Source organism: Sebastes fasciatus, chromosome 6 (assembly GCF_043250625.1).
Source record: "Sebastes fasciatus isolate fSebFas1 chromosome 6, fSebFas1.pri, whole genome shotgun sequence".
NCBI lineage: Eukaryota > Metazoa > Chordata > Actinopteri > Perciformes > Sebastidae > Sebastes > Sebastes fasciatus.
In genome coordinates this window covers 37,860,070-37,874,300 of record NC_133800.1, presented here as the reverse complement: position 1 = coordinate 37,874,300, position 14,231 = coordinate 37,860,070, and the positions used below count along the sequence as shown (strand labels likewise).

The 14,231-nt window shown below is 45.6% G+C and overlaps 1 protein-coding gene across 2 annotated transcripts in view; it reads left to right on the top strand.

Annotated features, from left to right (window-relative positions):
• Positions 1-9,879, top strand: part of dok2 (docking protein 2) — a 16,553-nt gene extending 6,674 nt beyond the window's left edge. Inside the window, exons 5-8 of one of the 2 annotated variants that reach the window (XM_074639690.1) lie at positions 5,019-5,188; positions 5,283-5,441; positions 6,498-6,626; positions 7,491-9,879. In XM_074639690.1, the coding sequence (XP_074495791.1) occupies positions 5,019-5,188; positions 5,283-5,441; positions 6,498-6,626; positions 7,491-8,309 (1,277 nt within the window). In that variant the 3' untranslated portion in view covers positions 8,310-9,879. Of the gene's footprint in view, positions 1-5,018; positions 5,189-5,282; positions 5,580-6,497; positions 6,627-7,490 lie in introns of both variants that reach the window. The other variant, XM_074639689.1, reaches the window with a different exon arrangement.
• Positions 9,880-14,231: the final 4,352 nt, after the last annotated feature.

The following is a 14,231-nucleotide window of genomic DNA, read 5'->3' as shown; positions in this document are numbered from 1 at the left end:
TGGTCCCTCACTCCACTCCGCTGTGTCCACTCTTCAACAAAGCCTCACCTCCATCCAACACTCCGTTTATAATCCGTTTTGCCACATGTGCACCTTCACCACCCACCATTGTGATCTTTATAGATTGGTGGATTGGCCCTCCCTTCACACCAGGCGGCTACAACACTGGCTGCTCCTAGTCTACAAATCAATTCTGGGAATGACCCCTCGCTACCTCTCAAATCCTCTGCACATTTCCGACAGCAATCACCGTTTAAGATCCAGTGACTTCATTAGGCTCATCATTCCAAAGGTCCGTACTGTCTTTGGTCATAATTTCTTTCATTTTGCCGCTGCAAATGACTGGAACTCTACAAAACACGCTCAAACTCACAGCTCTCACATCTCTCAACATGTTCACACAAAAGCTGCAACACGTCCTAGTTGACTGCTGAACCTGCTGACCAGCCCTCACTTCTCTCTCTCTCTTCCATTAGAATTTTACAAAGAGCATCCAGTAATCCACCTTTTGTTGTACAAAGTGTTTATTAATATCTGACCTATTTATTTACCTGTGCTGTTTTTAGCCATGTTCTCATGTCTTGTCATGGCATGCTGTGTGTTTGTCATGCTGGACTGTATCTGTGTCTTTATACTCTTGCTGCTGCCTCTTGGCCAGGTCATCATTGTAAATGAGAATTGGTTCTCAATTGATTTTACCTGTTAAATAAAGGTCAAATAAAAAAAATAAAAAAATCAGACCCCCTGGTATCAGACCCCCTGGTATCAGACCGGTATCAGACCGCTATCAGACCCCCTGGTATCAGACCCCCTGGTATCAGACCGGTATCAGACCGCTATCAGACCCCCTGGTATCAGACCCCCTGGTATCAGACCGGTATCAGACCGCTATCAGACCCCCTGGTATCAGACCCCCTGGTATCAGACCCACTGGTATCAGACCCCCTGGTATCAGACCCCCTGGTATCAGACCCCCTGGTATCAGACCGGTATCAGACCGGTATCAGACCCCCTGGTATCAGACCCCCTGGTATCAGACCCCCTGGTATCAGACCGGTATCAGACCGGTATCAGACCCCCTGGTATCAGACCCCCTGGTATCAGACCCACTGGTATCAGACCCCCTGGTATCAGACCCCCTGGTATCAGACCGGTATCAGACTGGTATCAGACCCCCTGGTATCAGACCCCCTGGTATCAGACCCCCTGGTATCAGACCGGTATCAGACCGCTATCAGACCCCCTGGTATCAGACCCCCTGGTATCAGACCCCCCGGTATCAGACCGCTATCAGACCCCCTGGTATCAGACCCCCTGGTATCAGACCCCCTGCTATCAGACCCCCCGGTATCAGACCGCTATCAGACCCCCTGGTATCAGACCCCCTGGTATCAGACCCCCTGGTATCAGACCGGTATCAGACCGCTATCAGACCCCCTGGTATCAGACCCCCTGGTATCAGACCCCCCCAGTATCAGACCGGTATCAGACCGGTATCAGACCCCCCTGGTGGTTCTGGTTCTGAATTGGAGCTATCTACAGATGAAACTCTTGTAAATGTTCTTGTGGTTTAAACGTTTCTCGTCTTCGTGTCTTCGTGTTTTCGGTTCGACCTTCAGTAACGACTTCCTGTTGCACCTCCAACCAAACCTCACTTCCTCTTTCTCTCTCGCTCTCTTCTCCCAGCGCCGCTAAATTTAGCCGCCTGCGGCCGCGGAGACACTCCAACACTAGTCCTCATTTAGTCCTCGTTTAGTGTCTCACTGCTGCTGACGGGCAGCTGATCACACGCTGACGGGCAGCTGATCACACGCTGACACACCATCACGCCTTTATTATAATCATTATAATCATTATTATCATTATGATCTGATGTGTGATGACCTGTTGGAGGTTGTGATACTGACGTTGTGTATTAGTACTCAGTGTGTACTCAGTGTGTACTCAGTGTGTCCTCAGTGTGTCCTCAGTGTGTCCTCAGTGTGTACTCAGTGTGTCCTCAGTGTGTACTCAGTGTGTCCTCAGTGTGTACTCAGTGTGTACTCAGTGTGTCCTCAGTGTGTCCTCAGTGTGTCCTCAGTGTGTACTCAGTGTGTACTCAGTGTGTCCTCAGTGTGTCCTCAGTGTGTACTCAGTGTGTCCTCAGTGTGTACTCAGTGTGTCCTCAGTGTGTACTCAGTGTGTCCTCAGTGTGTACTCAGTGTGTACTCAGTGTGTCCTCAGTGTGTACTCAGTGTGTCCTCAGTGTGTCCTCAGTGTGTACTCAGTGTGTCCTCAGTGTGTACTCAGTGTGTCCTCAGTGTGTACTCAGTGTGTCCTCAGTGTGTACTCAGTGTGTCCTCAGTGTGTACTCAGTGTGTCCTCAGTGTGTACTCAGTGTGTACTCAGTGTGTCCTCAGTGTGTACTCAGTGTGTCCTCAGTGTGTCCTCAGTGTGTACTCAGTGTGTCCTCAGTGTGTACTCAGTGTGTCCTCAGTGTGTACTCAGTGTGTCCTCAGTGTGTACTCAGTGTGTCCTCAGTGTGTACTCAGTGTGTCCTCAGTGTGTACTCAGTGTGTACTCAGTGTGTCCTCAGTGTGTACTCAGTGTGTCCTCAGTGTGTCCTCAGTGTGTACTCAGTGTGTCCTCAGTGTGTACTCAGTGTGTCCTCAGTGTGTCCTCAGTGTGTACTCAGTGTGTCCTCAGTGTGTCCTCAGTGTGTACTCAGTGTGTCCTCAGTGTGTACTCAGTGTGTCCTCAGTGTGTCCTCAGTGTGTACTCAGTGTGTACTCAGTGTGTCCTCAGTGTGTACTCAGTGTGTCCTCAGTGTGTACTCAGTGTGTCCTCAGTGTGTCCTCAGTGTGTCCTCAGTGTGTACTCAGTGTGTCCTCAGTGTGTCCTCAGTGTGTACTCAGTGTGTCCTCAGTGTGTACTCAGTGTGTCCTCAGTGTGTACTCAGTGTGTCCTCAGTGTGTACTCAGTGTGTCCTCAGTGTATCCTCAGTGTGTCCTCAGTGTGTGTTGTTGCGTAGTGGAAACTTGTGGTCAGAGTCAGAAGGACGACTTCAGCTTTTATCTTGACAGGACAGACTTCCTGTTTCTGAACAGGAAGTTGAGCGGTGTGAAGTGTTGAAGTGTTTCTGAGGTCAGTGGAGTCTCTGAGTGTTTCTATGGAGTCTCTACTGGTTTCTACTGGTTTCACTGGTTTCTACTGAGGCCTCAGCTCTGATTCACGCCTTCTATTTACAGACGCTGAGGTGACGATGAGGTCCACCAGAACGCTGACTCTTTATTAACATCACCAATAATATACACAGATACACAGATACATGTAGAGTACTACAGTAAATACTGACTATTATTACTGCTACTATTATTTGAGTTTCAGTTGTTTAATATTTAAAGGTCCTGTTAGTAACTTGTTGCAGGTATAAATCCTTGCTGGTCGGTGTCTCCTGGTCTCTCGTGTGTCTCCTGGTCTCTCGTGTGTCTCATGGTCTCTCGTGTGTCTCATGGTCTCTCGTGTGTCTCCTGGTCTCTCGTGTGTCTCATGGTCTCTCGTGTGTCTCATGGTCTCTCGTGTGTCTCCTGGTCTCTCGTGTGTCTCCTGGTCTCTCGTGTGTCTCCTGGTCTCTCGTGTGTCTCATGGTCTCTCGTGTGTCTCATGGTCTCTCGTGTGTCTCCTGGTCTCTCGTGTGTCTCATGGTCTCTCGTGTGTCTCATGGTCTCTCGTGTGTCTCCTGGTCTCTCGTGTGTCTCCTGGTCTCTCGTGTGTCTCCTGGTCTCTCGTGTGTCTCCGCTGTTCAGACTCAGACTCCAACACAAACTCCAGTGAAGCACCAAAACCTCTTGGTTGTATCTGGTGAAGCTGTTAAACAGTGTTGGCCGCGGTCGGAGGACGCGGGGGAGACCGTAGCTTTGGTCTCCAGGACCGGAGTCTCTGCTCCTCTGCTCCTCTGCTCCTCTGTCTGCCTTCACTCACACACCACGCTCCTTCTCTCTCTCTCTCTCTCCACCTCTCACGTGCATGCTGCTCACTCCACACTGCAGAAGAGTTAGTTTAGCTCTGAGAATATCTAGTGAATGTTCAGTGGACGTTTGTGCAGAAATAACTGCTGCAGCTCCTCCAGACCAACAGAGGTTTCCCGTGTCTTGTGAAGTGACGGGGCTCCGCAGAGAGAAACGTTATCGTCTCCCCCGTTCCCTCCGGCCGCGGTCGGGAGGCTGAGGCGGGAAAAGCCAACACTAGGATCAGCATTGATTCATGGAGAGACCTTGGTCTGGTCAGCTAACATTACTGCCAAGCAGCTGAGATATAGAGTGATATTGTGCTTTTAGCTGACGTGTGTCTCCTCACTGTGTTGAGCGATGCTCCTTCATGTCTATGTAGAGCGAGCACAAGCGCCAGCAACAGGACGCTGACTTTAGTTGACTTAACGGACACAGGTGAAGCTGTTAACAAGACATTTAGGATTCTGACTAACAGCCCCTTTAAGCATTCTTATCATCCATAAGTACTACACACAGTACACATTAAGAGTACTACACACAGTACACATTAAGAGTACTACACACAGTACACATTAAGAGTACTACACACAGTACACATTAAGAGTACTACACACAGTACACATTAAGAGTACTACACACAGTACACATTAAGAGTACTACACACAGTACACATTAAGAGTACTACACACAGTTGTAGTAACGTTTAGAGTATAACTTAAGTCCTGATGTGCAGCTGCTACTGTTGACCACATCCTCTCACACACACACACACACACACACACCTGGCTGACAGAGTGTGTGTGTGTGTGTGTGTGTGTGTGTGTGTGTGTGTGGTTTCCAACATCTGCTGCCGTCATGGAAGACGACGTTTAAAGTCACATCCCCCCCCCCAGTACATCCTCCTGTCTTCCTACCGCAGCCTCTTCAGTTAAAACAGCTTCTTGTATCACTCAATGGACCCGTGCTTTCAGCTCCATGACATCATCCTGACAGTGTGTGTGTGTGTGTGTGTGTGTGTGTGTGTGTCAGTGCGTGACTTCAGAGTGTGTGTTCGGCGGACGGAGGCGTCCGATCGCTGCCGGCTGAAAGGAGACGGGTTCCTGCGGGCCGACGTCAACGCGCTCCACCTGCTGGACAAGACCGGAGACACCGTGTCCACCTGGCCGTACCGCTACCTGAGACGCTTCGGACGGGACAAGGTGACACACACACACACACACACACACCTGGTTTACTGTCAGACAGGATGAGGTCTGGTTTGATCTGGACTCTGACGTGTTTCCTGTCCTTCAGTCCACCTTCTCCTTCGAGGCCGGCCGGCGCTGCGACTCCGGCGAGGGCAACTTCGAGTTTGACACCAAACAGGGGAACTTCCTGTTTCAGGCCGTGGAAGCTGCCATCAACCTGCAGCGGATCTCCGTCCCCCAGAGGCAGCCCTCCGGGGGGGGACCGGTGAGTCCAGAGACCCCCCCCCAGGACGTGAGCCTGCCCTCCCTACCCCCCCTGCCCCTCAACCTGCCCCTGGTCCGGAGCAGGACGCCACCGCTGCCTCAGCTCCGCGGCCATATCCCACAACCCAATGCTGCTCAGGTCAGCTCACATTACAGGTCACCTGTCCGTGGTTTCAAAATAAAATACATTCAAGACTTTTAGAATTAGAGAGGATTTAAGGCAGAATTTTCAAAATAAAGGAACGATTGTCAGAAATATCTCAGGAATTCAAAATAATTCTAGAATTTTAGAATCAAGTCAGGACTTTCAGAATAAAGTCAGTATTTTCAAAATAAAGTCAGTATTGTCAGGAATATAGTCAGGATTTTCTGAATAAAGTCAGTATTTTTTATCTGAAGCCAGGGTTTTCACAATTTATTGGATTGTTAGAGTAAAGACAGGATTTTCAGAATAAATTGGATTTTCAGAATAAAGTCTGGATTGTTAGAAGAAAGCCAGGATTTTCAGAATAAAGTCTGGATTGTTAGAAGAAAGCCAGGATTTTCAGAATAAAGTCTGGATTGTTAGAAGAAAGCCAGGATTTTCAGAATAAAGTCTGGATTGTTAGAATAAAGCCAGGATTTTCAGAATAAAGTCAGGCTGTTTTATCTGAAGCCAGGGTTTTCAGAATAAAATCTGGATTGTTAGATAAAGCCATGATTTTCAGAATAAAGTCTGGATTGTTAGAATAAAGCCAGGATTTTCAGAATAAAGTCTGGATTGTTAGAATATGGTCAGTATTGTGAGACATTTCAGTATAAAGTCACTGTTGTCCCACCCAGGCTAGAACCTTCAGAACACAATCGGGGAGATTCCACCAAACTCTGTTCATAGTTCTGCTGATTTAAGGATCCTTGTTACACCTCAGACAACATGATGGTTGACTTCTCTCTGAACCAAAATCATAATTTTTTTTATTTTTCATCTGAAATCTGAACATTCACAAGAGGACAAATGCAAAGCCAGAACTTTAGATCTGGAGCGCTAACTGGTTGTCTGGATGTGTTCTGTGTGCAGGCAGCTGACGGTGTGTACAGCATGGTGAATGAACCTCCACATCTTCACATGATTCATCTCAAAGACAAAGAGAGCTCCACTCCTTCACCACAGCAGCAGCAGCAGCAGCAGCAACAGCGCCCCCCACTGGTAGGACTCATAAACTATAGAACACACAGCCGGCTGCAGTCAGAACCTCTTGTTCTCTCTGAGGTTCCTAACGGACTGAAAGAACCTCTCAGTCGTGATGAGATCTGTTAGAATCTTCTAAATGTTAAAGGAGCTTCACTGCTTCCAACATGAAGACCAGACACAGAATCTCCTCAGTGAGTTAAATAATTAAATAAATAGTGAGACGTCTCCACCTGCTGGACACTTTGAGTCTTTACCTGCTGAGTGAGGACAGACTGTGACGACCCCCCGGTGTCTTTTTGCTGGTTCTCCTTTGTGTTGCAGGGTGGAGGCTCGTCAGGCTGATGAGCACCGCCTGGGCTCGGTGTGGGGGTGGGGGAGGGATATACCTGCTCCAGGTTTCTTCCCAGTAATCGGGGAGTTGTTCCTGGCCACAGTGCGCTTGGTGGATCTTGTTGGGTCTCTAAACTATGGTGTACGGTCATAGACCTGCTCTATATATAACGCGTCTTGAGATAACTTCTGTTGTGATTTGACGCTATACAAAAATAAATTGATTTGATTTGATTTGATATAAAAGCTCCCTCTCTTCCTTGGCTGGAACATCTGTTTTGGTTTTGTTTGCTGCAGACATCTTCACCCCCCAACACACACGCCTACAATACTGATTACTGACTCTCCACCTTTGTTTAGTTATTTATTGTTAGTTTGTTAAATAAATGCCTTTCACTATTTTAGAACTCGTCTGGTCTCTCGTTGTTGTTGCAACCTTTGAGCCGGGTTGTAACAAATTGGGGGCTCGTCCGGGATCCCGGACTGATGGATCTGAATGTGAATGGTAGATCATTGATCACTGATTGGTTGCGTCTCTTCTGTCCTCAGTCTCGTCTGGAGCCTCCAGTCGATAAAGTCCTGACGGGTGTGAAGAGTTTGACTCTGGACACTCGCGGCGTCCCCGTCCCCCGTAAGAACCAGGTCAAGATGATCTCCAGCTGCCCTCTGCCTCACGCCGAGCCCGGCCCCAACCCGGCCCAGGGCGCCGGCGCCGCCCACAGCCCCGACCCTCACCTCAGCCCCAAGCTGAGCTCCGGCCTGAACCCGCACCAGATGTACTCCCAGATCACGCTGCCGGCCGCCGCGGAGCGCAGCGCCAAGCGGGAGAAGAGAGGTGCCAGCCCGCCCGCCGTCCGCCAGGATCCCGAGTACTCCCTCCCCTTCGACACCATCGCCAACAACTTCATGACCGACATCCTGAACTCCCATCAGGCTCACCGAGCCGAGTCCACCGCCGACCCGCTCTACGACAGCATTGACGAGATGAAGATCAGAAACATCTTCCCGAGCGACGCCGGCGTCAGGCCCGCGTACGGGAAGGTGGAACACATCTACGACGAGCCTGAAGGCTACGCCGCCGCCGCCGCGCAGAAACCCCCCACCTCCCTGTACGACGATCCCGAGGAGATGAGAGGAGACGCCTGGAGGATTATGGGTACAGCCGCTGACCCTAAAGGTCACGAGTACCCGTACAACCCACGGGTGGACGACTACGCCGTGCCCAAACGAGCCAAGAGGGCGCTTCCTGTTACACAAAGCACCAACGAAGACGAAGAAGACGAGGAGGAGGAGGAGGAGCCACAGGAGGAAGATCAGGAGGAGCAGCAGGATTCACCGTACAACAACGTGAAGGTGAAGATGGTGTAGAAGAGACAGGAAGCAGCTGAAACTCCTGAATCTGATCCACCATCTTTAGTCTGGACCCTAGACTGGATTTAAAGATGGCCGCTGCGTCTCCGCTTCCTCCCGCTGTACAGAAGTGAAGCCTAAATATCGGGATACGGGAGCTGCCATCTTGAGATCATTTGGAACCAGAGTCTGCTCAGTAGTGATCGGGGGGGTGGAGCCGCGGTATCGAGGTCACCTGCTTCACTGATGTGGGCCATCTCTTTATAGTCTATAGTTTATTATTTATATAGTGTGGCGGCGTCGTACTCGCCAACTCTCCTGTTGGGAGCAGTCTATGCTCGCGTCACTACCGAAAAAACGTCAGAGAAATGTCGGAAAGATGTCTGAAAAATGTCAGAAAAAAAGTCGGAGAAATGGCCGAAAATGTAAAAAAAAATGGCCGAAAAAAATTATGAGAAATGTCCAACAAATGCCGACAAATGGCCGACAAATGGCCGAAAAAAGTAAAAGAAATGTCCGATAAATGTCCACAAATTTCCCAAAAATGTTCTAAAAAGATATTCCAAAAAATTCCGTTCAACGACATCACAGGGAGCAGCGCCTGAAGTTGAGCTTTGCTCGATGCAACGAAAAGCCACCGTGCCGCGGCGCTAGCCGACAGAAATAACGTGTTTCAGAGGTCAGAGGTGGCGTCGTCACGTTGTGTCTGAAAGGAGCTTCAGTGGTTGGCAAGTATGGACGGCGTCCTCGTCCACGTCTCTGGAGGACGATAACATTACGTCATTAGGACGTAAATCCAACAGTTTCTGCTCCGCTTGTTTCTCCTGCTAACCAACTAACTAACTAACTAACTACTGCTCCTATTATTAAACTAACGAACTAACTAACTAACTAACTAACTACTGCTCTTTGAAAACTAGTATTCTCAATATCATTTAAACATTTAGTCTATCAAATGTTATAAAATGTCAGAAAATCCCAGTTTCTCAGAGTCTGAGATGACGTTGAGTTTGTCTCTGGAGGAGCTGACAGCAGAACTGGACCAGTGAGTCTTTTCTACTGGTCCTCTGACTGGTACCAGGTCTACTGTGGTACCAGGTCTACTGTGGTACCAGGTCTAGTGTGGTACCAGGTCTACTGTTGTACCAGGTCTAGTGTGGTACCAGGTCTAGTGTGGTACCAGGTCTACTGCAGTACCGGCTCTCATACGGACTGGGACCAACAACCTGTTTTTTATTAGAGAAAATCTGATCTGTGAAGAAATAGTTTGTATTTCCTGAATGTGCAGCGAGCAGCTTCCTCCAGCAGAGAGCAGCACAGCTTTATTATTAATGTAGGAGAGAACAACGATATCATCATCATCACCACCATCATCATCATCATCATCATCATCATCATCATCATCATCATCATCATCATCACCATCATCATCACCATCAGACTGAAGTTGGCTCAAACTAAATATTCTAGATATAAATATAAATATAAATATAAATATTGGTAAATCAAACATAACGTGCGTTTGTGTGCAGATGTTTTCTGTGGTGAGCCTTTTAATCTGAAATAAATCCTCATTTATGATTTATTATTATTGATCTGTTTGTTGTGTCATTCAACTTTGCATCCAAAGTGATCAATAATTATATAATACATGTATAATATATGTATATATATAATACCTGTAGGGATTTGGCAGTAACAGGGTTTGGTTATTAGCAAATTAATAAATAAATAATAATAGAATTATTAATATTAATAAAAATGATCAATAAACATCAATAATAAACGGGACACCACCCTGGAATCAGGGACCAATAACCAAAACGTTAATGTAGTCTCATAAAATATACTAAACTATCAATTTAGAACGTTAAATGAATAACTATAACCAAAATAGATAGTAAAGGTTGAAGGATATTGGAGTTCTTGACATAGCAGAGGTTGGCATTATTCACTCTTGTAAAACATTAAACAGACCAGCATGTATATTCCACAAACATTTATTTACAAGATAATAAAGGTTTGAAACACAATATTAATCTAGCTAAATAACTAAACTAAACAAACCAAACAAAGTGTGTAAGCATGCTTGTGTGTGTATGTGTGTGTGTGTGTGTGTGTGTGTGTGTGTGAGAGAGAGAGAGAGAGAGAGAGGGAGGGAGAGAGACAAGATGGCTTCTTGTCTCAAGATGTCTGCCTACAGACAAAAGGGGCGAGCACTGTAAAACTACAAAGATGGCGGGATCAAAGATGGCCACCAACATGTCACCACATGACCTCTTTGTTCTTCGGAACACATGTGCTCAGGAAGGACAGAGAGGGGGGTGATGTGGGGGTTAAGATTATCTGAAGCTGTATGTTTATGTTTAACTAATTCACAGTTTCTGTATGTGATCTTAATGTGTGTCAGATAATGCAGTGGGTTAGAAAAGATGGTTAGTTTGCATGCAAGACCTTGTCTATGTGAAGCATAAACTAAACACATCAGATGTGGTGAAGCCAGCTACCCGAACTATCTCAACTACAAATAATATCACAACAGTTAAACTCAATGAATAACATTAAACCAAATCAATACAAGTACATTTTAGAAATCAAAGTTGAACAGTCTTGCTCAGCCATGTGCGATTGCTACTGCTAAGGTAAGCCCAGTACGTTACCGATCCATGGAAGAAGGGTTTGTAATTCCATGTGTTGAAGTTGTGGTTCCAAGTCAAAGATGTCGTCTTTGCTGTGCTCAAATCAAGTTGTGCAGATTGGAGGAAGCTGATCGCTCCAATACTTTCTTCCCAGCAGCTTGATAGCTTGGTGCTAACTTCCTTGCGGTTGTTGCTTGAAGATAGTGGGTAAAAAGGCAGGCTCTCGCGTCTTCTGCCTCAGAAGTTCCTTGTGTTGCTATGTCTGTTTCCTAACAGGCCATAGATCAGAGCAGAGCTGCTTCTTACAGCTTCTGGTCTGGAGAGCAGCAGCTCACCTCCACAGGTCAGGGGAGGTGAGGAGAAGGTGAAGAAAGAGAAGGAACAAAGAGATTCCTCTAGTTTTGTCCTGGGTGAATTTCACCAAATGCTGAACCAAAATCATTTCAAGTTCTACAGCGTAGGTTAACTTGAATTAGCAGCAAAAGCAAGTTATTAAAATTAACACTATAAAGGCTTAAAGTGTTAATAATCAAACTCTCTCAAATAACAATTCTCACCACAATGTACTTATTCAAAAGTACAGCTGGACTTCTACTCCTGTGGAACACTAGTAGTGTAGAATGTAAACACTTTTGGTTTGTTTATAAATGGAATATGAAATTTTTGTTTTTGACCAAAAATTATGCTGAAAACTAATATTGCACAATTATGAACAATTTGCCAACAATAATAATATGCCTCACACGGGACACCAACATGTAGGTATTTGGCAGTAACAGGGTTTGGTTATTAGCAAATTAATTAATAAATAATAATAGAATTATTAATATTAATAAGAATTATCAATAAACATTAATAATAAACGGGGCACCACCCTGGAATCAGGGACCAATAACCAAAACGTTAATATAGTCTCATAAATATACTAAACTATCAATTTGGAACGTTGATTAATAATTAAATTAATAACTATAACCAAAATAGATAGTAAAGGTTGAAGGATATCGAAGTTCTTGACATAGCAGAGGTTGGCATTATTCACTCTTGTAAAACATTAAACAGACCAGCATGTATATTCCACAAACATTTATTTACAAGATAATAAAGGTTTAAAAGACAATATTAATCTAACTAAATAACTAAACTAAACAAACCAAACAAAGTGTGTAAGCATGTGTGTGTGTGTGTGTGTGTGTGTGTGTGTGTGAGAGAGAGAGAGAGAGGGAGAGAGACAAGATGGCTTCTTGTCTCAAGATGTCTGCCTACAGACAAAAGGGGCGAGCACTGTAAAACTACAAAGATGGCGGGATCAAAGATGGCCGCCAACATGTCACCACATGGCCTCTTTGTTCTTCGGAACACATGTGCTCAGGAAGGACAGAGAGGGGGGTGATGTGGGGGTTAAGATTATCTGAAGCTGTATGTTTATGTTTAACTAATTCACAGTTTCTGTATGTAATCTTAATGTGTGTCAGATAATGCAGTGGGTTAGAAAAGATGGTTAGTTTACATGCAAGACCTTGTCTATGTGAAGCATAAACTAAACACATCAGATGTGGTGAAGCCAGCTACCCGAACTATCTCAACTACAAATAATATCACAACAGTCAAACTCAATGAATAACATTAAACCAAATCAATACAAGTACATTTTAGAAATCAAAGTTGAACAGTCTTGCTCAGCCATGTGTAATTGTTAATGCTAAAATAAGCCCAGTACGTTACCAATCCATGGATGAAGGGTTTGTAATTCCATGTGTTGAAGTTGTGGTTCCAAGTCAAAGATGTTGTCTTTGCTGTGCTCAAATCAAGTTGTGCAGATTGGAGGAAGCTGATCGCTCCAATACTTTCTTCCCAGCAGCTTGATAGCTTGGTGCTAACTTCCTTGCGGTTGTTGCTTGAAGATAGTGGGTAAAAAGGCAGGCTCTTGCGTCTTCTGCCTCAGAAGTTCCTTGTGTTGCTATGTCTGTTTCCTAACAGGCCATAGATCAGAGCAGAGCTGCTTCTTACAGCTCTGGTCTGGAGAGCAGCAGCTCACCTCCACAGGTCAGGGGGGGTGAGGAGAAGGTGAAGAAAGAGAAGGAACAAAAAGATTTCCTCTGGTTTTGTCCTGGGTGAATTTCACACCTATGTGTGAATGCTACAGTAGCCAATAGCTACTGAGCTGAGTCCATGGGTCAAGGATCATGTCACTGATCTCCTCATCTAAATCATCTACCTGTCTCCTAGACCCTATTCCAACTAGACTGCTTAAAGAAGTTTTACCTCTAGTTAGCACCTCTTTACTGGATATGATCAATGTGTCTTTACTAACAGGCTATGTACCACAGTCCTTTAAAGTAGCTGTAATTAAACCTCTTCTTAAAAAGCCCACTCTTGATCCAGAGGTCCTAGCCAACTATAGACCTATATCTAACCTTCCCTTTACCTCCAAAATACTCGAAAAAGTAGTTGCCAGTCAGCTGTGTGACTTTCTACAGAACAATCATTTATAGGAAGATTATCAGTCAGGATTTAGAGTGCACCATAGCACAGAGACAGCACTAGTGAAAATTACAAATGACCTTCTAATGGCATCGGACAAAGGACTTGTCTCTGTACTTGTCTTGCTAGATCTCAGTGCTGCTTTCGACACCATTGACCATGACATCCTATTACAAAGACTGGAACATTTAATTGGCATTAAAGGAACTGCACTAAGTTGGTTTAAGTCCTATTTATCAGATCGATCTCAGTTTGTACATGTCAACGATGAGTCCTCCATGCACGCCAAAGTTAGTCACGGAGTTCCACAGGGTTCTGTACTTGGACCAATTCTATTTACCTTATATATGCTTCCCTTAAGGAACCTGGGAGTTGTCTTCGACCAGGATATGTCCTTTAACTCTCACATAAAACAAACCTCACGGACTGCCTTCTTTCATCTACGTAACATTGCGAAGATCAGGCACATCCTGTGTCAAAATGATGCAGAAAAATTAGTCCATGCATTTGTTACCTCTAGACTCGATTACTGCAATTCCTTATTATCAGGCTGCTCCAATAAGTCTTTTAAGACTCTCCAGTTGATCCAGAATGCTGCAGCACGTGTTCTGACTAGAACTAGAAAAAGAGATCATATTACGCCTGTATTAGCTTCTCTGCACTGGCTGCCTGTAAAATCCAGAATAGATTTTAAAGTCGTCCTCCTCACCTACAAAGCGCTAAACGGTCAGGCCCCATCATATCTTAAAGAGCTCATAGTACCCTACTACCCCACTAGAGCACTGCGCTCACAGAATGCAGGGTTACTTGAGGTTCT